This window comes from Paroedura picta, chromosome 3 (genome assembly GCF_049243985.1).
Source record: "Paroedura picta isolate Pp20150507F chromosome 3, Ppicta_v3.0, whole genome shotgun sequence".
Classification (NCBI taxonomy): Eukaryota; Metazoa; Chordata; class Lepidosauria; order Squamata; family Gekkonidae; genus Paroedura; species Paroedura picta.
This window is the reverse complement of record NC_135371.1, coordinates 136020619-136046110: the sequence shown is the minus strand read 5'-3', so window position 1 is coordinate 136046110 and position 25492 is coordinate 136020619. Positions and strand designations below refer to the sequence as shown.

The 25492-nt window shown below is 45.6% G+C and overlaps 1 protein-coding gene across 5 annotated transcripts in view; it reads left to right on the top strand.

The window, feature by feature from the left end:
- Positions 1 to 19334, top strand: part of USP36 (ubiquitin specific peptidase 36) — a 35414-nt gene extending 16080 nt beyond the window's left edge. For 4 of the 5 annotated variants that reach the window (XM_077328123.1, XM_077328118.1, XM_077328119.1 and 1 more), the window contains exons 12-20: positions 1132 to 1270; positions 5309 to 5965; positions 6622 to 6737; positions 8642 to 9148; positions 10075 to 10322; positions 11766 to 11921; positions 13383 to 13498; positions 16830 to 16965; positions 17655 to 19334. In XM_077328123.1, coding sequence (XP_077184238.1) covers positions 1132 to 1270; positions 5309 to 5965; positions 6622 to 6737; positions 8642 to 9148; positions 10075 to 10322; positions 11766 to 11921; positions 13383 to 13498; positions 16830 to 16961 — 2071 coding nt within the window. In that variant the 3' untranslated portion in view covers positions 16962 to 16965; positions 17655 to 19334. The remainder of the gene's footprint in view (positions 1 to 1131; positions 1271 to 5308; positions 5966 to 6621; positions 6738 to 8641; positions 9149 to 10074; positions 10323 to 11765; positions 11922 to 13382; positions 13499 to 16829; positions 16966 to 17654) is intronic. The other variant, XM_077328121.1, reaches the window with a different exon arrangement.
- The last annotated feature ends 6158 nt before the right edge of the window (positions 19335 to 25492 follow it).

Genomic DNA, 25492 nt, shown 5'->3' with positions numbered 1-25492 from the left:
GTCACTAGCTGCTAGCAAAACTCTTCTTAGCCATTTTGCCTGTTTCCTAAGGAAATCTTATTGCCTGTACATGCCCAGTCTGCTCACCAGATGGGGTGGAAGCGGAGTGAGGGGTCAGTTGAAGAGTTGAGCTTACTAAGTAGCATTGGGGAGATGAGGATAAAAAAACTGCTGTCAGTGTAAGCCTGTATTCTTGGTTGGCAGACTCTCTTGCAGCTTCTTACCTGTTACTGTTCCCTGATAATCCCAAGAAGTTCTACTAAACAAGGTAGCTTAATCCATCATACTGGTTGTAATTCCTGGATTCTGAGTAACATTCCTGGATTCTGAGTAACATCTAGGCTAACTTTTCTGCTCCTGCAAAGCACTTCTATCAGTGGAACAGAACATTTCCCCTCACCCCTAGCAACCCACTGATTTCCCCAAAATACTGCTCCTTGGGGGATAGGAAACTCTCAGCAACATCATTTGTGCATCAGGGATCTGGAAGAGAGAATTAGTGGAAATTGCCTCCTTCCCTTTGGTTTTCCCTCCCTTTCAGCAACATTTGGCTTGGATCCCTGCCTTGGTTGTGTAAAAGTCCTTCGGAGGGATTGTCAGTTACTCCCAATGAGCAGACTTCATTGAAGGAAAATCTCTTTATTGTGAGAATAGCAAATTGATCAGCACGGGGCTCATGCTAAGATTAAAGATCCCATCTCTACAGCCCTTTTATCCACCCTCCGCCCAATGGCTTTGGTGCAAAGGCATTTTCCTGACCAAATGGCCAGGACAGATGCCGGCTCCAGCAAAGTCCCAAAGACAGTGGGAAAGATGGTCATTCTCAGCTTCAAACATGGGACCCCCCCATAAAACCCCGGGCTAGCTAGCTGTATTCACACCTATGCTAATAAATTATCAGTGGATCAAATGCTTATGCAGGATCAAAGGCCACAGTGATATGCAGATAGGGCAGAAAACAACCTGTGGCAAGGCAGGTCAAGCAATACAAGGTGAAAGTATAAAATATGATTGTGACATCAGAACAGTTTGTGGCAAAGCTGGTCAAGCAACACAGGCAATATATGGCAAAAGCATAGAATATGGTTTGACTGAGATGACATTTCATGTGTTTCCTCCTTCCTTTCTAAGGATCCCAACCATCAGGAAGAGTCCTGAAGGGTCTTTCTCCAAGAGCAATTGCCCTGTGTCCAACCGAGCAAGTATTGTCTCAGACCACATGAAGAGAAGCACGACCAATGGTGCCCTTGCATCACCACTGATTAGCAAAGTGAGTTTCTGCTTAGCTTGTTAATCCACATCACCGAATCAGCTACTTCTAGGAACTCTGTATTCCCAACCTAAGATTAAATACTGCAATGAGGGCCTGTGTAAATTGTGCCAATACAGCCCAATGACATAATGACTTTGCATAATTCTAATTTTTCTAGTCCTGAGAGAGGACTAGAAATTCTGATTTTTCTAGTCCTGAGAGAAGCAAGGCCACAGAAGCCCAACCTATGAAGCCCAAGGTGAATCTTAGTCACCTTTTTGAGATTTCACAGCTATAAAGACAAGAAACTTGGTTTCGAAAAAATACACAATTTTAGATTTTCAGGAAGCATCATCATCAACCTACTGTGTAGTCCTGTATGGGGACTGCAAATGAGCAGGCCTGCCACTGGATAGGTCTTTTCGTCTAGAAACCTCCAGGGGGAACTGTATGCTGGAGCCAGAAGCTCGTTCCTGCCCAGGGACAATCATGGTGCTCTTATGCAGCAATGCCCTCCTACCCTCAGCTCCTCTTTTGCTACCAAAGGAGAAATTTGTGTTTTTGGAGTCTCCTGCTACAGTTTATAACTATGAAATACCCCTGTCATTTACCCCACAACAGGGTTACAATAGATGGAAAGTTTCCAGATGACCTTGATTAAATCAGCAGCTGCCTTCTTCTAGAGAGGCAACTTCATCCTGAAATTGTTGATTCATCATTATTAATTTTCATCTTTCTGCCTATTTTCATGTCCACCCTCAACATTGCAAGTTCTTACATTTTTCATGTGAGGGATGAAATTTTTAGTACATTGTCCTACCCTTTGGTCTACCTGTCAGACGTTCTTTAATGTGGCTGTCTTCTATGGATAATTTATCCCCAGATATTTCCTTCAAAGTTTCTGGACATGAGGTAGTCCTTAATATGGATGCTTTGGTCTTGAGCTGGGTCACTCACTGTGAGAGATTGTCAGCTGGGGTACTTGGTTAGAAGATGAGAAAATGCTGCACATTAACATTTTAGAATTGCAAGCAGTTCGTTATGCCCTTAGTTGTTTCACAGATATTCTTTGGAACTGATCCACTCATGTCCAGATGGACAATACAGTTCTGATTTTTTATTTCAATCAGTAAAGGGGTCTAGAGGTCTGTATGAGAAAGATACAATTGCATGGGACACAGCAGTGAAGCTCAGTGCTTCCATTCAAGCTATCAACATCCTTGGGAGTTTAAACGCAGAAGCTGACAGATTGAGCAGGGCCACTCTCCCATGAGTGGTCCATAAAGGCTAATTACCTAGAACTGCCCCCCCCTTCTGCAGGGTGCTGGATATTGACCCTTTTGCAATGCAAGCAAAAATGAAGGTTATAAGGTTCTGTTCCCAACCAGGAATAGGAATTGGTTCCCCCGGGGACGCATTTCAACTGCGTTGACAGTAAGCCTTGTTTTATGTATTTTCCCTGTTCCTACTCCTTATCGGGGTGATAGAGAAGGCCAGGAGGGAGAGATCAAACATGATCCTGATAGCACCCTTTGGACCTCATCAACTATGGCTTCTGATCTTTATGGGGGTTGTCTGGGGACAGTCCCTTTACCTACCAAACTGACCCGATTTAATCAGCATCCCAGGTGCTTCATCATGATCTAAACTTCCTCAACCTGAAAGCCTGGAGACTTCAGACAGAGACCTAATATTTTTTACACAGGTTAATGATGTTCACATGAGCCTAGTACTAGGAAATCGTATATGGATAAATGGAAGCAGTTTTCCCTCTGGTGCAGTTAGAAGGACATCTTGCTAGGTGGCATCTTGTTTCAGGTTATATTTGATTATTTATTACACCTGAAAGTTAAGGGCTTTTCTTCTTTGAAGGTTCCCTTGGGTGCCATCTCTTGCGATCACAAATGAATTGAGGGAGGATGCGTTTTCTTCCATCATTTGTCTAAGTGGTTTCTTAAGAGGTTAGGTAATCTCTGCCCTCCAAGGGATCCCTTTGTGTTAACCCCTTGCCACCTGTTTTTGTTTTTGTTTCTTTTTTGGAGAACTTTCTATGAAAGTGTGTTTCTTAGTAGTTGTTAGCTAGGAGGGTGAATGAACTAGCAGCTCTTCAGATAGATTTATTTATTTATAATTATATACCGCCACTCACGGATGTCTCGCGGTGGTTTACAAGAATCAATAAAATACAATAAAATCCCCAACAATACCCTTAAAATACAGCAATATAACATCACTAAAACAAGATGGCGAACCATAAAACATCAACCTTCCCCCTCTGTTCAGCATGTAGGTCAAGAAACCAGGAGCGAGGATCCTAGCTGATCTTCATTGGTCTCAGATGGAGATCTCAGATGGTAACACCAGGGATGCTCCCCTGGCCTCAACTGTATGCCTGGTAGAAGACTCTGTCTTACAGGCCCTGCGGAAAGCTGACAAGTCCAACAGGGCCCTTAGCTCTGGGCTACATTGTATCCGGGCAACATTGTATCGCAGCGGGGGGACTATGCAGTGTGAAAATGCAAGGATCAAAGCTAGAGGAATCAAAGTAAACTACAGGCATAAGCATTCTGGTTACATGGAAACATTTCGGTAAAGGCACAGCACTCCAAGATGGAGTTCCCATTGTTCACGAGAAACTAAAGCATGGCAGAGAACAGGGACTGATCCTGACATTAGGGAGTTCATTCCACCAGGTTGGGACCAAGGCCAAAAAAGCCCTGGCCTGGGTCAAGACCAAGTGAACATCCTGGGGGCCCAGAGCATAATGCTCTGCGGTGGGGGAGCATAAACAGATAAGCGGTCCCGCAGATAGATAGGACCCAGGCCACTTATAGCCTTAAAGGTTAAAACCAATACCTTAAACTTGATCTGGAAACAGACTGGTAAGCCGTGCAAATGAAGGAGTACCGGGTGAATATGGGCCCTCCAAGATGTCCCAGTGTGGACCCTTGCAGCCATATTTTGTACCAGCTGTAATTTGCTTATTTTTGAAGTTCTGTAAAAGGTAATCTTCCTCCCTAGTCTTAGGTTTTTCCCTAAGGTAGTTTCTATGTTCCATTTATCCCAATATATTGTTTGCCCGTATTCTTGCGGTATGCTTTGGATCTGTAAGTGAGATATGAGGTTCAAGTGGATATATGTAGAAAGTATGACTGGTTGGGAATGACTGGTCTAGTGAGTATCTTGGTAGAATTCCTATGTGCGACTGCTCAGAAGATCAATAATGAAAACAGAGTTGCACTTATGTGTAATAGTTGTTCATCGAGTATCTTCTTTGCAGTCACACAGACCCTCCCTCCTTCCTCAGTACTTGCTCTGGCTTAGCAGCACTAGAGGTCTGAGGATTGGGGGCATTGCTGTGCAGAAGCATGTAGTCCCTAGGCAGGAACAAGCTTTTGACTCTGGCACGCCTTGCCCCCTGGAAGCTTCAAGTTATAGGACTTATCTGAAGGCAGGCCTGGTCATGTGCAGAAGACAGTCAATGAACAATAGTTACAGATAAGTGCAACTTTGTTTTCTGTTCTCCAACATGTTTGTGGGCAACTCACTCTAAAGTTCACTTTAACATAGGTGTTCCTGTGAGTGGGTGCTCACTTAAGTGGTAAGCTTCTGCCTGGGCTGTACCACTTCAGATTGTAGGTGAAGGAGTGTCACATGATTTGAATATTCCTTCATATAAAACATCCTGCTCACAAAAAAAGATAGGAAGAATTGTTCTCGCATGTTTTCTTTGACATGCTATGAGAAGGGAGAGGTAAAGACACATTACATTTATTTGTAATCTTACTTGATACAGGTTTACTGCTTCATTGGTAGTTTTGGAGAACATGGCTCAAAACGTGTAATATTTATTCATTCCTTATCAGCAGATTATTTGGTGAATCTCAGTGTGCATGCAATTAATTATAATGCTTTTGGAGGTGTATGTCACAGCAGATTCTGAGCCAGTAGTTGGCTTTATTGTGTGGGTGTTATCTCCTGTAAAACTGGGCTTGGTGTTCCATGTTGTTGACTGTATGCACCTCTCTCCAGTGTCTGTGCCTTTCTTCTCTGCAGAGGCCAGATGTGATTCAGGCCAAGAAAACCATGGAGCCTGAGGAATCTGGAACCCTTGTGGCCCGCAGCTCCTTTGCTTCCAACTCCAAACCTCAAAATGGAACTGGTCCTCCTCTCAAGCTCTTCCCTACCACTGGCTTCTTGTCACCAAAACTCTCCAACAAGCCAACTTTCCTGGATGACTTAAGCAAGAAATCCAAGAAGCAGCCTCTCCTCAAAACATCTCAGGACTACCGTGAGGCTGGTGGTGCCAGGGTGGAGATGTGCAAGCAGAATTCCTGGGAAGACAAGGGCTTGACACACTCTGCACAGCTGATAGAGAGTCCTGCAGAAGATTTCCATGGCAAAGTTCGTGAAGAAAGTCTGGAGCTGACAAGCAAGGACTCTTCATCTTTAACCACCTCTTCTTCGTCTTCGAGCAGTTCCTCTTCTTGCAGCCCAGCACATAACTCAGTCAAGGGGCTGCCACAGGCCACAATGGGCATCAATGGCTACTGCTCCTCTCAGGAAACAGACTGTGCCTCTGGGAAACTTGCTTCTGAGGACTCCAAGTTTGCCAAGTTAAAATCACCGTTGCTGACTACTGTGACCAATCTAGAGCTGGGAAGCACCATGTCACCCCCACCTGCAAAGAAGTTGGCACTCTCTGCCAGGAAGGTGCGTTTGTTTTGGAGGGGGGCTCCCCAGGGTGAGAACAAAATGGATAAGGGAGGTGGAAGGAAGGTGGAGTATTTGGAATTGTCACCCTAACCCCTGGCAGCACTTTCAGGCTTAGCATTGTGCTGGTAATAGCCCAAGTAGCCTAACTTGGCCCAGCTTACTAGTAGACTGTCCCTACTTTGGAGCAGAATTTTTGGAGGAACACTGCTTGCCTCGAGTTCTCATTCATTATTGTTGGATCTGCTTTTTCATGCTCCAAAGGGAGGCCCTTGGTCCAAAAGAGCCTTCTCTTAGAAGAAGCAGGTGATGCTTCTTTTTCTCCCCACTGTCCAGAGGTGTTGTTTGGCTTCAGGTGCAGAGCTCAGAAGCACAGGCTAGCTCTCCTGGGGGGTGAGCCTTGGTAAGCAACTGGGAGATGAGAAGATGCCAGTTGTCTGTTATTCTTGCTAACACTGTTCTGTCTTCTTACATGTCCTTCCTCTTCCTTTGTTTCTAACAACAAATACTTTTCTGATTCTTTTTCCCCTCCTTGTCCCCACCCCACCTCTTTTTGTTTTTTACCCCTCCCTATCTTCTTACTCCACCCCCTGCTCCCTTGGGTCATGGAAACCTTTTTTAGACCACCAAGTTTTTATTTATGTCGATAACTACAGGGCAACAACACACTGCAGAAAGTGAGCGGCAGTGAGCGTCGGGCACCGCCCCACTCCCCACCAGCCGCCACAAACACCACCCACCCTGTCTGCACCGCTGTACTTGGCTATCCCAGGTAAGCTATCCCAAGATACCCTTCTGGGTGATAATCTAGGCATCATCTGGAAGGTTTCCTTGCTATGTGGCTGTCTCAGTTGATGGAGTAATGATTGAAGCACTTGGGAAAGGCACTAAGAGTTCAGTGCACTTATGGGATGGATTGTGTTGCTTTTAGTGCTGGGGTCCCTAGTGAGTCTGGCTCTCTAATGGCGTTTGCCAGCTCCTGTCTGATGCTTCTCCTTCAGAGGCACTTCAGCTGTGTGGTCTGGAATCGAGAGTCCTTCTCATGCTTTATCACAGTGCTTGAAAACACAATCTAGCTATATAACACATCAGCAAGGATTGCTCTTCCCTCCTTCCTTTGTCTGTCCTCTACTCTTTGCTAGTCCTTAGCTGGCTGCTCCCTTTCTTGGGATGTGATAAGCTCAGCATGATTTATCTGGGTTCCCCAGAGACAAATAATACCTCTTAGCTCAGGGCTTCCATATACTTCTGCCTTTCCAAATTGTTTTTCATGCTGTATTCAGTGTCCTTGGTGCTTTGCAGTTAAAGTATCCAAATTCTGTACTCTAACTTGTTTATGTAGCATAAACTACTTGAATGTGCATGCTTTATTTGTTGGGTTTTTTTGTGCAAGGCTTAGAAACTTTTTAAAACAAGAAGCAGTGTGCAGACAGGATGAGCACTAACGGGTAATAGGAACAAAGAAAAAGTATCTGTAGGAAAATAGCTTTCAGCAGCATGAGGGAGAAACAGGAAATAGTGTGGGGCATAGAAGCTTCCTCTGCACCAGTAAAGCACTGAAACATTTACTGATGCTGCCAATCTGAATATGTTTTTACAACCATTGAAGAATGTTTTGAAAAAAATAATCAGTAAGATGGTGAGGGTTTGAAATGTTTTACCAGCCAGCTTGGTGTAGTGGTTAGGAGTGCTGACTTCTAGTCTAGCAACCTGGGTTCGATTCTATGCTTCCCCGCATGTAACCAGCTGGGTGACCTTGGGTTAGTCATAGCACTGATAAAGCTGTTCTGACCGAGCAGTAATATCAGGGCTCTCTCAGCGTCACCTACCTCACAGGGTGTCTGTTGTGGGGAGAGGAAAGGGAAGGCGACTGTAAGCTGCATTGAGATCCTTCGGATACAGAAAAGCAGCACATAAGAACCAACTCTTCTTCTGCCTTCCAGATTATCTGATGAATTTTCCTAAGGACAGAGTCCCGGGTGTTAGCGGTACTCCCTTAAAATAGGAAGATTTAACACTGAACACCAGCAGTTCTTCACTGAATGCGTTTTGGCAACTCTTAACTAGCACTGGCTCATTAGAGTCAGGCAAAGAAAAATCTTTTTCCAACACTTGTTAACCAGGCTACCTGAACTGTAGAGGGCTGAGATTAAATTTGGGATTGATTTATTACATGCCCTCTAGCCAAATTTGGGTTTTGAAGAGGATCTTGCTGTGCAGCCACAGCCTTTATAAATTCCACAATTGAGGTTGTCATTCTGGGTATATACACACAAAGTTGCATGTCTGTTTCGTAGAAATGAGTGGAGAGACAGTTCTGCTTGGTGCTAATTGTGATGATTCTATTTGAAAAGGTTGTGACAGGGATGGAAGTGTAGCTTGTAAAAGAAATCTCACATTTGGAAAGTGAGAAGGGGCTGGTGGACCTCTTGGAAAAATAAAGTGATTCTTGAATCTGATTTCACACCACCCTACGGAGCATGAGCCTGGAAGCAGCCCGTGCAGTCTGATGCCTGGTTGACAGTCTGTGGCGCTTGCATATGGGGCTGACATGTCTGACATTGAAGGGGTTGAAAGCAGCAAGCCTTATGTAGGAACAATGGGGATTTTCTGCAGCAATGTTTACAGTGGCAGAATGTATTAGGTTGTAAGGGCTGTGTATGCGTTCTTCTCCAGGGTGCTCTCATCTGCTTCCAAATCTTCAGCACCTCCACACTCAGCCAACAGCACCTTTGTCAACTCCATGCCCTCATCCAGCTTCAAATCCTGCTGCCCTTCTGCCGCCCCTCTGTCACCACCTGCTATGCCCAAAGGGGCATGGAGCCACTTTGACTCAAGCAAGGCCAAGGGCCCATTCTTTGCCAGCTCCAAGAAAAGAAAAAGGAAGCATAGCCCTTCTGGGAAGGAACAGGGTATTCATTGCAGCCCAGGTGTGACAGAAGACAATGTGGACAGGACTGGGCCCTCCAACCCTCCGAAGAAGAAGAGGCAACTGAAGGAAAATGGCAGTGTGTCTTCTGTACAGGCAGAGCTGGCAGACAGGAAGGGGGAAGAGGAGGAAATGGCTGAGGACCAGATAGCGCCTGGTTTGAATCGAACCACTTTCATCCAGAAAAAAAAGAGAAAAAGGAGGCTGCAGCAGAGAGAAGATGATTGCCAACCTTTGCTGTCCCCTGTGAACTGGTAAGAGTTTGCTGCCTGCAATCCTTGCGGTGTTGGATGACTCACAGCAGCACTGGTACAGATAGTGCTTCCATAGCTGAGCAGAGCCACAAACCTTAAAAAACAGGGCCTTTTCTTCATGCTGACATAACACGGCTCTGGCTGCTCCTTTGCATTCCCAGGTAGAGGTTTCCTTGGTACTGGGCTAGGATGGCAAAAAACCCTCCCCATAATAGCCTTTTGACCCCTTTGTTGCCAAGCCCATCAGCACTTTTGAGCAGTTGCTTCCTGGTGCCCTTCTAGCTCATATTTCACAAGATGCTTCGGCAATCAGATTGGGTTTTTGTAAAATTAAATCTGCGTCTCCTGTATATTCTAAATGAGCATTTGTATTAATATTGGTGCTGTAATCATTAAAAAATATTTTCACAATTAAATACTGAACAAGAGCATGATATAAAACCTCTCATTGGATATAAATTATGGAATTCTGCACTCCGTAATTTAGAACGGCTTACAGAAGTGGGTTGTGAGATTTAGAATTTCTGTCTGGTTCATTTTATGCTCATGATCATTGAGCAAGACTGTTTAATAGGAGTAAGTGCACAGAACTTTCTGGAGACATTGGCCTGCATCCTGCCTAGGGTATTTGTGGGTAGTGGGGGATGGCAGAAATCATCCCCTCCTTTGCATTTGCAGAAATCGTAGGCAGGATCAAAGGCACTGTCCAGTTGTGACTAGATAGATGGTGTTTCTCTGAGACATGGGTGGGCCTGAGCCACAAGGAGAGGGCGATATGTAAAATGTATGTATGTATTTATGCATGCCCACCCATCTGTCCCTCTGTGCATTTGTTCACCACACAAGCATTTGGAATTGGCACAGTTATAAAAGTGATAGGACCCCTCTGGTTGAAGTGGCTGAGTATAAACTTTATATATTTGCAGCTGCTCTCCACAGTATGAGGCAGAAGTTTGCCTAGAACGTGTGTCTACCAAGGAGCCCTGCTGCTTGAAGAAGAGAAAGAAGAAAAAGCTGTCTTTACCAAGCATAGACAGAGGCAGCACTGCTGCAGAGAGTGAGCACCGCAAGCACAAGAGGCGGGAGAAGCTGGGTGGTTCTACCGCTGAGGCCAACAGCCCCTCAGAAGAGCTAAGTGAGAATGGCCTTTGCTCAGCCAGAGTTGGTCTTCCAGGTATGGCAGAGCTGTCTGCATCAGGAGTGGTTTGGGTATAGGTGGGTGTGAAATAGCTTGATCTGTAGGGAGATGGTTCACACTCCTCTGGTAGGCCAGGCTAGCCTCACTGCTTTTCAGAACCAAGCTGTGACTTGAATGTTACACTTTGCCTTTAATTTGCTGAGGACAAAGGGTGCTGCATACCTTGTACCTACAGTTCATCAAGGTCCTATTTACTTCCATTATTGAGCATCTCTAGCTCATATAAGAGCCTCTTGTGGCGCAGAGTGGTAAGGCAGCCGTCTGAAAGCTTTGCCCATGAGGCTGGGAGTTCGATCCCAGCAGCCGGCTCAAGGTTGACTCAGCCTTCCATCCTTCCGAGGTCGGTAAAATGAGTACCCAGCTTGCTGGGGGGTAAATGGTAATGACTGGGGAAGGCACTGGCAAACCACCCCGTATTGAGTCTGCCATGAAAACGCTAGAGGGTGTCACCCCAAGGGTCAGACATGACTCGGTGCTTGCACAGGAGATACCTTTACCTTTAGCTCATATTCAAAGAATTTGAATGGCTACCATTCCACCAAAGAATTGAATTGACTAGTACTGGCTTGGATGTAATACAGGTTTCAGGAACTTACATTTTTATCCCCAAAGTCTACCCTGAATCTCCAGGAATTCTCCAACTTTGAGCTGGCAACCCTATCCAGGCCCAGCCCCAATGAATACTCTCTCAAAGGCCAACAGAGGGCTGAAAAGGGCCTTCATCCTTGCCTTGTTACTCACAGAAACTCATCCTTGCTCTATTTTCTGAATTTTTAAGCTAACCACCATATTTTTTTGTAAGAGTTTGTGTTTTTCTGCACACTTAGGGCCCTTTTCAGGATTGTAGAAAGATCTGTTTTCTTGTTCGCAGCTCCAGTCACCAGATTTAAGTATCCAAAGGTATCCTGACTTTGCTATAAGAATATAAGATATGGTCATGATTCCCAGATTCGATAACATTTCCCCTTTGGGGGTTGGCTGGAATTGGGCATCAGTTCTTGGAGTACAGGTGCTCCAAAAGGTGGTTCTGGGTTCAGTTCACACAAGCAGGCAACCCATCCTCACTTCAGTTCCCGGCATAGACACATGGTGCTTTTGGCAGTGTACAGATTAAACAACTCTGTGACTAGTCCTGTGTGCATTATGCAGGACTGTTTTGTGGGTCATTTGGCTTTGGCAATTGTGGATAGGAATGCTTGTTTGTATGTTGATCGGATTTTGAGGGGGGAAAGTTTCCTGGCAGCAGACATCTAAAAATGTTTTCTGGCACTTGGTGTGCAGTGAATATGGTTTTTTCCTCTAACACCCCCCACCCGTAGGGTTGTCTCAGTACAATTTGAAAATAAAAAGCCTAATGTTGCATTTGCATCTCCCATTTATGTGTTCAGATGTCTCCTACCACTTTTTTTTTGTACACAGCAGCACTGAGCTTGGACAACCAGCTTAAACACTGGGACAAGAGCCCCTCAAATGTCCTGAGTCCAAGAAAGGAAGTGACTCAGTACAAACATGGGCAGTCTGATGTGGTCCAGGAACTGCTGAAGGATTCTTTGGATAAAGCTTATGGGAAAAAAGGTAATAGATGCAAACTTTTCAGGAGCCATCTATAGGCAGTCAAAGTCTTCATATGCTATGAAAGCTGTGCGAAGTTAATTTAAAAGCGGTTTACTTCTGGTTCGTGGTTCTGTGTGTGTTGCTGTGACATGCAACTGGCGGACTAAGCGTCTTTGTAGCATCTTTAAATCTGCTTACTACGTGTGTACCTGGTTTCTGTTTCATGCCAGTTGCCAGTGTAGGTATGTTGCAGTGGATATTATGGAAATGAGCAAAAGCAGTATGTGTCTGGAGTGTAAAACTGAGCAGATATGTGGAAGTGAAGCTTCAAGCAGACTTCTTTTGCTTTTCACTACCAAAAGGAGTCCGAAAGCGGTATACAATCACCTTTTTCCTTCCTCTCCCGAGAACAGACACCCTGTGAGGTAGGTAGGCTGAGAGGGCTCCAAGAGAACGGCTCTGTGAGAACAGTTCTAAGAGAACTGTGACTGGCCTGTGGTCACCCAACTGATTGCATGTGGAGGAGGAGTGGGAAATTGAACCCGATTCTCCCTTTTGGGGTCAGTCGCTTTTTAATCACTCCACCACGCTGGCGCTCATGGTGTAACCAAGGCCATACGCGGTCAGGGCCCCGTGTACCTGAGGGATTGCCTCCCTGCCTATGCCCCCAAAAGTGCTTTACGCTCCGCAGCCACCAACAGGCTACTGGTCCCTGGCCCAAAAGAAGTTTGCCTGGCCTCGACCAGTGCCAGAGCATTCTCTGTCCTGGCCCCCACCTGGTGGAACGAGCTCCTGGAGGAGATCAGGGCCCTGACGGGGCTAAAAAGTTCCGCAGGGCCTGCAAAAGGGAGCTCTTCCACCAGGCATTTGGCTGAGGCCAGGCCAGCCAACCAACATCTGCAGCCCCCCCCCCCCCCCCAGAAACCCACTAAGACTCCTGGACCTGTTCGAGTTACCACTGTTTATGTCATGATATACTGTTAAGTTATACTGTCACCCAGTTTATCAATTAATGATATTAATGTTATTATATGTATGGTTTCATGTATAGTTTCAGTTATATGTAAACCGCTCTGAGCCTTCCAGGAGAGCAGTATATAAATCTGACTGACTGACTGACTGACTGACTGACTGACTGACTGACTGACTGACTGACTGACTGACTGACTGACTGACTGACTGACTGACTGACTGACTGACTGACTGACTGACTGACTGACTGACTGACTGACTGACTGACTGACTGACTGACTGACAAAGTGACTCTGGTTCAGGGGAGCTGATAATGCACGTATGCATATTAGTACGAACCCAAAGGAAGTTCTTGGTGTTCTCCCAAGGCCACCGGGTTTTACAGTAGAGTATAATGGCTGATTGCAGCCACTGTTCCTGTTGCCACTTGTGAGACTCTTGGGGAGAGAAGCAGAGTCCGTAGGACGTGGAGTTCCCGCAGTTTCTGAGTCCTTCTGATTGGTTCCACAGTACTGACATGGGATGGGGAGGTGTCGGCTGTCAGCCAGGATGCTGTGTGCGATACCGTGTGGTTCCGAAGCAAGACAGTCCTTGATGATTGGGATGAAGAGTTTGACAGTGGGAAGGTGAGTCTCTCTGAACTGCCCCAGGTAGACTGAAAATCAAGTTTCATTTTAAAATGAATATGTTACCTGAACAAACATAAAATTTTGGTTGCTATAACAGTTGGAACATATAGATTTGCCACTAAGCAAAACCTTTATTTTATTTTATCTGGGAGAGTAATCCAAAATCTTTCTTCATGCAGCCTGCAAGGATAGCAAGCAACAAGTTCTTAATGTAAGGTTAGGGTTACAGTTCTGCAACCGCTTATTTGGAAGAAAGTCCCTTTGGCCGAGATGGTAAATAGGGCACAAACAGACATAATGGGGACCAGGAATCCTCTGCTGCCAACAGGAACTTTCCCTTCCCTTGTCGCTCTCCTCTGTACCCTCTAAATTTTTTTCACGTTCTTTCTGAAGTGAGGCCTCCAGAATAGGGTTGGGTGCTTCGGCATCGCTTTGACACCTGCGCCTCCCCCCCCCCCCACACACACACACTGTAGCACTGGCTTCTTCAGGTGTGAGCGGCAGCTTTGGACGCTAAAGCACCCAACCTTACTCCAGAACTGCAGACAGAACTCCAGGTGGGGTCTAACCAATGTGATATATAATGGGACTATGACATCTTGCAGTTTTGATGTGATGCCCCTGTTGATTCAGGCCAAAACTGCATTTGCCTTCTTTAGCACTGCATCACACTGTCTGCTAATATTTAGCTTTCAGTCCACAAATACCCCAGGATCACGTTCACACACACTGCTACCCAGATGTAGCATCTCCCATCCAGTATACATGCTTCTGATTTTGGTGTCCCAGATGTAGAACTCTACAATTTCTCCTTACTGAATTGCATTTCGTTCTCATTTGCCCACTTTTCCAGCATGTTCAGATTTTGTTGAACTCTATATCTTTTGGGGTTTTTGCTACTCCTCCCAAGTTGGTGTCATCTGCAAATTTAACAAGGGGCAATTATTCTCTTATCCAGATCAGTGATAAAAATGTTGGAAAGTATTGGACCCAGTACTGAGCCCTGTAGCGCTCTGTTGCTCACCTCCCTCCACTCTGATAAAATATCACTGACAACCACTCTTTGGGTGTAGTCTTCTAGCCAGTTCTCTATTCACCAAACCAACTGAAAATCCAGTCTACAGTCCTCCAGTTTACCCATCAGAACATCATGGGGAACCTTATCAAAAGCCCTATTGAAATCCAGATAAACAACATCCACTGAATTTCCATGATCTAATAAGTCCATCCTTCGGTCAAAGAAGGAAACCAGGTTGGTCTGGCAGGACCTGTTGGAGGTGAATCCATGCTGACTTCCCCAGATCAACAAACTGTTCTCTAGATGATTGCAGATCGTCCCCTTTAAAATTTGCTTCATTATCTTTCCTGCAGTTGAGGTCAGACTCACTGGCCTGTAGTTTCCTGGGTCACCTCTCCTCCCTTTTTTGAAGATTGGAATAACACTTGCTCTCCTCCAGTCTTCTGGCACCTCTTCAGTCCTCCAAGAGTTCTTAAAGATGATGGACACGGGTTCCGCAAACTCTCCTGCAAGTTCTATGAGCATTCTCGAGTGCACCCCATCCGGCCCAGGGGGTTTGAACTCATCCAGTACAGCCAGGTGCTTCTTGACAACCTCTCTGTCCATGGCAACCTGCCACCCAGACACTATACCTTGTCTACTACCATCCCAAGATGTATCAATATTCTTTTGGGCAAAATAGGTACTGAGGCTTTCTGCTTCTCTCTGTCGTCTGCCAGAGTTTTTGCATCCTCACCCAACAGCAGGCCTATTGCCTCATTTACCTTAAGCTTTTCTTGTTATACTGGGCTTCCCTGGCCAGCTTCAGCTCACTCCCAGCTTTGGCCTCTCTGATGGCTGACTTACAGTGCCTAGTTACCTGAAGATACTCTTCTTTAGAGTTCTGTCCTTCCCTCCATTTTTTGAATATTTCCTTTTTCCTCCTTAGCTTCTCCTGAATTTCTCTGTTCATTCAAATAGGCTTCTTGGGTCCCTTACCATGTCTCCATCTTGCTGGAATAGTCATAGCTTGAGCATGCAACAGCTCTTGTTTAAAGAGAGCCCACCTGTCAGTTGCTCCTTTCTCTTCCAGCATTCTGTTCCGTGGGATGACTCTTATCATGTGTCTGAGTTTATTAAAATCTGCCCTACGAAAGTCTAACAGACACGTCTGACTATGAGCTTCCTTGGCTGCCCCATTTTATAAGCAATTCTAGGAGGACATGTTACTCCTCCCCTGGGTCCCCATCTCTTTCAACCCATTCACCATCTCTTGTCTGTTGGTCAGTATTAAGTTGAGTATTAAATCCTCATCTGGATAAGGCTGTAGAAAGGGGGCTTAACCTTTAATTCACTGAGTAGCTTCACTGTTGATACTTTAAAGGGAAAAATGTTCTTTAAAGCCCATGTTTTATTTTAAATGTTGATAATGGCATGGGAAGGTTGATTTTGGTTATCAAAACTGACTAGAGATTAAATGGTTAACCCCCCCCCCCTTACAGAGAAAGAGGGGTTTCCAAATGTGCACATGTAAGTGCAAGTATTTTGTATAATTTCTGCAAGTATTTTGTATAATTTCTCCATGGAATGGAGAGTAGATGTTCCTATTGATATTATTAATAGTATCCTAAATATTCATTACTTGTGACCAGAAAACCTTGCAGAATTCGGATAGCCACAAAGCATGAAATAGGAAGAACAGGGTCACCAGGAAGAGGCTGCATGGATTATTCTGGTAATAGATTGGATAGCATGTCCTAGGGCATGCGCTGACTGACTGGCCTTTGTGCCTGGTAAGAAGAACAAAAGCAAGTACAGTTAGAATCGAGTCCATTAACACTCTAGTGACCAGTAAGGTTTGCCAATGTAGGCTTTTGAGACTCAATGCTCCAGGAGCTTATACCTGGAAATTTTTCTTGGTCTCTCAAGTTTTCCTGGACTTGAATTTCCCTGATCTACTGCAGACCAACATGGATGCCCTCTTAAAGTACATAATTTTAAAAATTCCTACCTGACTTAAATTCAAATGAGTAGCTGTGTTGGTCTGAAGTAGCACAATAAAATCAGAGTCCAGCAGCACCTTTAAGACCAACACAGATTTATTCAAGGCGTGAGCTTTCGAAGAAGAGTGCTTGCACTCGAAAGCTCACGCCTTGAATAAATCTTTGTTGGTCTTAAAGGTGCTACTGGATTCTGATTTTATTGTACCTGACTTAAATTCACCCTTCCAGTGACTTTGGTAATTCCATAATGACCTTCTGCTTTACCCAGCTCTTTGAGAGGGTGGCTGCTTGAATGTTAGAAGTCTGCATGTGCTCTCTTTATCCACAGATGAAGAAAAGCAAAAAACCCAAACGTGAGCGGAGGAGAAACTTCAATGCCTTTCAGAAGCTACAAAGTCGTCGCAATTTCTGGGCTATAACTCATCCAGCTAAAGTGGCTAGTCTGAGCTACCGACTCTGAGAAGGTGAGGAGCCTGAGGGAAGCTGTACATTCTGGGGTTTCCTCATTTGCAAGAATCACGTTTCCTGGGATGGGCTGAGAGAAAACCAGAGATGGGAGAGCCAAGGGGTATTTACTAGAGGTCCAAAGATGCTTTTAATTCTACAATAATTAATGCAAATTATGTGAGGCTGTGTAACAAAAAAGATCCAAAACCCAGCATCCTTTACTGATGCCATCTTGCCATGATCCAATTTTTATATCTTGAATAATACAAAATCTGACTTGACAAATCCTAACATTTAGGAGCCAGCGTGGTGTAGTGGTTAAGAGTGGCAGCATCTAATCAGGCAAGGTGGGTTTGAGTCCCTGCTCCTCCACATGTAGTCAGCTGGGTGACCTGGGGCTTGCCACAGCGCTGATAAAGCTTTTCTGGCCGAGCAGGAATATCAGGGCTCACTCAGCCTCACCTACCTCACAGGGTGTCTGTGGTGGGGAGAGGAAGGTAAGGTAAGTCTTTGGGCACTGAAAAGCAGGGCATAAAAACCCAGTCTTCTTCAAACAAAAACATGAAATTCCAGTGTCTGCTTGGGCAATGAGTGAGGGGTCTCTCTAGGAATTCTGCAGTGTACAAACACTTTACATACAAGTGAGTGTAGTCCAATCAGAAAAGGTTTTCTTGTGGTGCTAATCTGTTCTTTCTTAACCCCGCAGATGAGTTCTTGGCTCCAGCCGTACTCTGATGGAATCCTGTATGTTGGAGTATAATATCATCAACACAGTTAAAATCTGCCCGGCTCCAGAAGAGTTTTCAGGAAAGGTCCTCTTCCTGTCCTGATCAGGATGCTTCCATCTCTGAGTACTTTGGTTCTTTTATGCAGGATTTGGGAAAGAAGGCACCAGGCTTTGAGGGGCCATTTGTCTCTGGAAGGCAATAGCAGTGGAACATTCCTCCTAGCCTGGGTTGATCAGCCCCTGGAATACAAAGCTGCCTGTGGCTTCTGCCCCAGAATCCTAGCTGCGGCAAGCTGTAGCCCTCCTCTGCCTTTCCTGGCAGGAAGAAATGAAGAGAGCTATGTCCAGCTTCAGGGAGCGGGTGATTGCCTTGCCTGATGTGGCAATTGCCCCTTGCCCTCATCCCTAGCTACGTTGTCATTCAGAGAAGGTTACTGATGTGGCTGTTTTTCATTCCTCATGCATCCTGCCTCTGGTTTCTGCTTTTCCCCAGAAGTCTCCACATCCCATTCCTGCTATGTGGATCTTGTTGGAGCTGAGTTCTGCATGATAAGAAAAGCTGTTAGTGGGGGTTTGGCTGCACTTAATAGTTTTTCATAGAGAAGTATTGGGAACCCTCAAATTGCTGCTTAACTCATGACAACTGCTCACTGGTACGCTATGCACGAGATGCACATCAGTGAGGTAGTGATGCATCTATTGTTAGGCTGGTCCATTTCAGTTTGGAGGCGGGAAGACAAATAATCAAAGGCTCCTACATATTCAGACATTCCATTCCTCACCTGTGGTCTGAGCTGAGTAGAGAAACATAATTTGGGAGTTGTTGAGTATGTTGTCATCACAAATTAGAGCTGCAGGAACGAGGCAAAGCTCTTGGCTTCTCCAGCACACTTCCTCTGCCCTTTTGTTAATTCATTTCTGGTGGCTTTTAGTGCACCACTTCCTTGATAAAAACTTTGTACTCAAGAGGACCCAACTCTGTGGACCAGAGCAGATTGAGGGAGTTGTTCCATATCAGAAGAGATCCAGCTGTGCCTGTGCTGAGCTTTCCCAGGATGGTGGCTCTCTTATCAAGTTTAAGGGTGCTGTACTTCTCCTGGACTGTGGACTGGTCTTCTCTTTTGTTTTTAATGTTGGGTTGCTGCTGTCTAACCTTCGTGGCTCTCTTAAATGAGCAGCCGTGATCTGCAGCGTCCCAAATGTCCACGATCAGTTCTAGGCGCAGGTCCATGTGCATCCATCCCATTGATTCTCACACCCTTGCATTTTCCATATTGTTCCCCATTCCACTCTTGCACCCATCTCCTCTTATTTGCATGGTGTGTGCAAGAGTGGAAAATGAGCCTAATTCACTCCAGCATGAAAACACTGGAACCGTCTTGGCCCTTGAATTTATTTTGAGTTAACAATTTTTCCCCCCTAGCGGGGAGTGGGACATTGAGCCACTTCACTCTCTTGGTGGGGTGGGGTGGGGTGGGGAGCCAGGTCTCTCCCACTTGCCCTCTGGCAGTGCCCTTTTACAACCTCCTGCCAAACATGTCTAAAATAACTGCAGATACCCTTGATGGGGGTATATTTTGCACCTTGTGCTGGGGTTTATTGGAAATAGCCCTGGTTGTAGCAAAGGTTCATGGTGCAATAAAAAGAAAATTTTGTGTATGTCTTTTCTTTGTTTAGTCTGTCATTCTGCTCCTAGTGTTTAGCTAACAACACACTGATGCCACTGAGAGCTGTGGCACTGATGAAGTGTGACGACTACCCAGTATTCAGTGTTGACTTTGTTCTTTCCCATTCCCAGGCCGATGAAAGGCAGAAGAGAAAATGTCTGGTTGCAAAAAAATGTTGGGGGGACTTCAGGAGAGGTATAAAGGAAGAGTAAGGAAAAGAGTGTGAATGGGAAGGATAGGACTTGGGGTATGATATGGCCATTGCAGGGTTGCAGGACTAGGAAAAGGTGGAATGTTGAGGTACCAACCTCTGAAGCAACGGGCCAGCTGATGCAGTTGGCAGGATCAAGTGGTAACGCATTTCCTAGGTTGTACCCCTTCAAGAGAGAAGCAGGATTGTACCTTCCTGTAAGTTGCCGCAAGGATCTATGGCCTGATATTTAATATCCAGTATGGTAAAGGTAAAGGTATCCCCTGTGCAAGCACCGGGTCATGCCTGACCCTTGGGGTGACGCCCTCTAGCGTTTTCATGGCAGCCTCAATACGGGGTGGTTTGCTAGTGCCTTCCCCAGTCATTACCATTTACCCCCCAGCAAGCTGGGTACTGATTTTACTGACCTCAGAAGGATGGAAGGCTGAGTCAACCTTGAGCCAGCTGCTGGGATTGAACTCCTAACCTCATGGGCAGACAGCTTCAGACAGCATGTCGCTGCCTTACCACTCTGCGCCACAAGAGGCTCTTGATCCAGTATGGTAGGGGTCTGTAAATTGTTATTTATTTAAATTGTTTATTAGTCACTTTTCTTCCTTATATAGCTCAAGGTGGTTTACAGCATGGATGTAATACAGAAAATACATTAAAAACAAGACATGAAATTTAAAATCAGAGCTTAGGAGTGCTGAACCAAGTGCAGTCCTAACAAAGTCTTCAACAAGACTGGAAGTGAGAGAGCCAGGCACACCTGTGGGGCTGCCACTGAAAAGATCCTCCCTCTGAACCCAACAAATGGGCTTCTTTTCCTGATGGGCGTCTCCTGTGGTCTTAATTCCCAAGCAGGAACATACAAACAAGACTGTCCCTCAGGTACCCTGGGTCTAAGCCATTTGGAGCTTTAAAGGTCTCCTTTAATTGGGTTTGGGAGCAGATCAGTAGCCTGGGCAACTGCTATCATTGGAGTCACATACCTCTGATAGTTGGCCCTGACCAAGAGTCTAGCTACAGTGTTCTGCAATAATTGCAGATGTTTTTGCTCTCGTTTGTCCTCAGACCAAGGGTTTCCAAAAGGCAACTCATTGAACTTACACAAGCTACCCCATAGCAGCCAGTATCCCCCAGAGAAAGATCTTTAGCTCTTCTGTCATAAGGAGTCTCTGTGTATTGCTTAGCTGATAGTTTCATTCTTGGTTGTCTGCCTGAGACAGTATTTTGCTTCTAGGAGAGAATAAAACTCAGCCACATGCTAGAGTGGAGTAGTAGTTCAGGATATCTTTCATTACTCAGTAGTTTTCAAGATATCTTAGAAGGACTTAAGTGAGGAAAATGCAGCTTCTCCATGTTGCAATGAAGGAGAAATGAGAAAATGCTGCTAGCTAACACCATCTTTCCTCGACTTATTGATTAAAAAAATAAAAAACAGAACCATTTTGATTTTAAACTAGGGTAATGAAAGAGTGGGCCAATTAGTATGAGGAAGCTGGGGAACTGTTTCCAGTGGACGTGTTGTAGCTATTACTTTTGCACCTGTGGCTCTTACTTGCAGAGAACCACATCTACAATGGCCCTGTTCATTACCCTGCCATATGCACAATAAGTGACAATATAGCCAAATAATTTTTCACTGGGATGAACATTTGTTCATCACGTGCCTCTACTTTTGGGAATGTGGCTGGTGATGTGGTGGAAACTGGAAGAAGAGCTGGAGGTGGCACATGGGAGAGCTACTGCAGGAGTGCCTCTGTGTTATCGCAACGGCTTTTAGGGGAGCAGAAGGACCATGCTTTAACTTTAGTACAGAGCCTGCCAAGGCGTTCTGTATCAAATTTTCTGTTAAATTATCACAGCTGATGGGAAAGCCCTTCCTTCAGCAGTGCCATTTTCTTGCAGTTTCAATAGCAATCCTGATCTATAAGCATTGGCTATGCTGGAAACAAAGATGCCATACTTTTGAGCTAAGCCTTAGGCTCACGCTCTTATAAAATATCCTCTAGGATTGGCATTACAGTTAAAAGGCTACATTATAGGACTAAGCTGTCTCATGGTAGCCGGAACTACAGACAACTTGCACTACTGAAGAGGCAGGAGTATTTTGCCTGTGAATTTATTTACATAACTAGTAATCAAGCCCACTGTAATCAAAATACAGTGGGCGCTAGGTTAGGGAGCCCCCGCCAGCCGTGCTGCGCTTGCCTCTTCACGCCTTCCACTTCGCGCCTCCGCAGCTTCGCGCCTCCCAACGCGTCAGGGCGCCGGCAAGGGAGCAACTGCGAGCGGCGGTACGCATGGCTCGCAGTTGCTCCCTTTTCGCCAGGGCAGGAATTGGTGAGGCCAATCAGCAGGCGCTTTGCTCCTGCCGATTGGCCCCGCTGATGGTCTGTCCAGAGGAAGGGGCCAATCGGCACCCTTCCTCATCCCGGACAGAGCCTGCCCTAACTCCTCCCCCAAAGCCCTTACGGCTTTAGCGCCGCGGGTGAGGTTAGGATGATGGAGGGAAAGAGAATTTTGACTGTGCTCATATTCTTAGTACATGATTTTTAAAAAGCCTCTTCATGCTTTGAGAATCAGTTCCAACAGGACCATTAGGAGTCTTAGGTCCATTAAGCAGTGATTCATCTGCCCTGTCATAGTGGTGAATGGCAGATGCTACCCAAGGTACAAGTTATGCAAGGATTTCCTGCTATTCAGCTCTAGGAATTGGTGTGGAATTTGGAAATGTGCTCTCCTTCCCCCTTGTAAGCTGAAGGCTATAGGGGGGATGTGCCAATTTGGTGTAGTGGTCTCGAATTTGGAGAACCAGGTTTGATTTGAGAGTCATCCCATGGACCACAATGCTGGGAGAGAAAGGTACAAGCGACGGGTGGGCTCTCTTTAAAGAAGAGGTGTTGCATGCTTGTGCCATGACAGCAAAATGGAAACATAGTAAAGGATTCAAGAAGCCTATCTGGGTGAACAGAACTTCAGGAGGAGCTAAGGAAGAATAAGGAAATGTTCAAGAAATGGAGGGAAGGACAGACTCTAAAGAAGAGCCTCAGCAGGTTACTAGGCACTGTAGGTCAGCCATCAGATACCAAAGCTGTGAGCTGAGACTGGCCAGGGAAGCCCACTATAATAAGAAAAGATTTTTCAGATATGTGAGGAGTCAATATAAGGTAAACAAGGCAATAGGCCTGCTCTGACAGGACAGAGAAAGCAGAAAGGCTCAATACCTATTTTGCCTCTCTGTTTTCCCAGAAGAATATGGACACATCTAGGGATGATAGTAGGCAAGGTGTAGTGTTTGGGTGGAAGGTTGATATGGCAGAGAGGTTGTCACGAGGCACCTGGCTGCACTGGCTAGAAAACCGCACCCAAAGAGTGGTTGTCAATGGAATTTCATCAGATTGGAGGAAAATAAAATCAGAATCTAGTAGCACCTTTAAGACCAACAAAAATGTATTCCGGGCGTGAGCTTTCGAGTGCAAGCACTCTTCATCTTGCACTCAAAAGCTCACACCCTGAATAAATCTTTGTTGGTCTTAAAAGTGCTACTGGAATCTGATCTTATTGTGCTACTTCAGACCAACATGGCTACTCATTTGAATATCCAGATTGGAGGAAAGTGAGCAGTGGAGTGTCACAGGGATGAGTACTGGCTCTGGTTCTTTTCAACATTTTTATCAATCATTTGGATGAAGGCTTAGGACTCATTAAATTTGCAGATGACACCAATTTCAGAGAAGTAGCAAACATCCCAGAATATAGAGTTCAACAAGATCTGAACATGTTGGAAAAGTGGGCAAATGGGAACAAGATGCAATTCAACAAGGAGAAATGTAGAGTTTTACATCTGGGTCACAAAAATGAGAAGTATGCATACTGGATGGGAGACATACTTCTGGGTAGTAGTGTGTGTGTGTGATCTTGGATTACTTGTGGACGGTAAGCCAAATATGAGCAGGCAGTGTTATGTGGCAGTAAAGAAGACAAATAATCTTGGGTTGTATTGAACAGGCATCACATCAAAATCACAAGATGTCATAGTCCCACTGTATACCGCATTGGTTAGACCCTACCTGGAGTACTCTGTGCAGTTCTTAAGCCTCATTTCAAAAAGGATGTGGACAAAATTGAGAGGGTTCAGAGGAGAGTGACACAGATTATCTGGGGCCTGGGGATTGATCCCTGTGAGGAAAGGCTGAGGGACTCAGGAATGTTCAGCCTGGAGAAGAGGCGGTTGAGAGGGGACATGATCAGGGCCATCTTAACAGCATTATGGGCTCCTGAGCAAACCAGTGGGCTGGGGCCTGTACAACAACCACTAACAGGAATAAAATGTAATGTTCGATAATAAAGATTTATTTTATTGTCACTTCAACAAAACTGATGTTAAAATAAGAACATGATGTACAGCAGCAACTAATCAACATGACAAAAATTTGAACAATACACAAGACTTGAAAAACACAATAATACTCAGTAAAGTACACAGATTAGATGGCACAGTATGAAATTACTATGAATGTCTTATAAGAATAAATTGCGGCATTTTTCAGATAATTGCTTTATTATTGGCTTGAAGTCAATGGTTTTCAGGATCTCATTTTCCATGCATGTGAGTGAAAGCCAGTTCAAACGATGCTGCCCCATTGTGCTACAAGATCCATAGGAGGTGGCTTCAATACTAACCCAGGGATACTAAATCAGAGATGAATCACAATGTCCATTTGTAACAATGGCATTGCAGCAAAAATTATTTTACTTCTTAGCATAGTCTAAACCAGTGGTCCCCAACCTTTTTATCACCGGGGACCAGTCAACGCTTGACAATTTTATTGAGGCCTGGGGGGGGTAGTCTTTTGCTGAGGGATGTTGCCGCCGCATGAGCCCGTTCCACTTGCTTTCCTGTCAGCACCCCTGACATCCTGCCGCCCGCTGGGGGTTGCTGCCAGCAGCAGCCGTGCAGTGCTACGCCGAGGGGAGGCGCTGGCAGCCACTGGAGAGCACCAAAGGTGAGCCGGCGACAGAGTGGCAGGGCAGCTCCCAAGACAACAGCCGGGGAGGAGGATGAGGAGGAGCTGTGGCCCGGTACAACTGATCTTCAGACTGGGGACTGGGGACCACTGGTCTAAACTACTGCATGGTTATATTTGTTTATGGCAAGTCACTTAACATACACAGATCAGCATGGGGCTCCTATGCTCGTCGGGCTTCCAGGCAAGTGCCCATTGGGCCCATGCATTACGACAGCCCTGGGCATGATTGCTGTCTAAGTATTTGAAAGCTTGTCACTTAAAGGAGGGCAGGGAAAGATTCCTGTTGGCAGCAGAGGATAGGACCCCCAGTAGTGGGTTTAAGCTACATGGAGAATAGTACAGGCTAGATGTCAGGAATAAAAATTCAGTCTTCAGTAGTGGAACTTACTCCCTAAGGAGGTGGTGAGCTCCCCCTCACTGGCAGCCTTCAAGCAGTGGCTGGCCATAGCCTTATCCTGGATGCTTTAGGCTGATCCTGGCATTGGGCAGGAGGTTGGACTTGATGGCCCCTTCCAGCTCTGACGATTCTGATTCCCAGCCAGCTGGATGACCTTGGGCCAGACACAAGTATACAGCCCGCTCTCAGCCTCACTTACCTCATAGTGTTTCTATTGTGGGGAGAGGAAGGACAGGCGATTGTAAACAACTTTGAGATTCCTTCGTGTAGTAAAAGGCAGGACACAACCCCCCCCCCCCCCGCTGGTCCTATGTTCTGCACCAGAGAGGTTGCACCTGGGCAAAAGAAAACCCCTCCTTCGACTAGAACAGAAGCGAATTCCCCCGTCAGTCGCGCCCTTCTGGGCCGCTCCTCCACTTTTCTCCCTGCCTCAAGCCGGCTTTAGGCCACCCGGTTCCCCTTCCTTCCGGCTCAGCCATTCCCAGCAGTGCCATATTATACGGAGCCATGCCCGTCTAAATGCA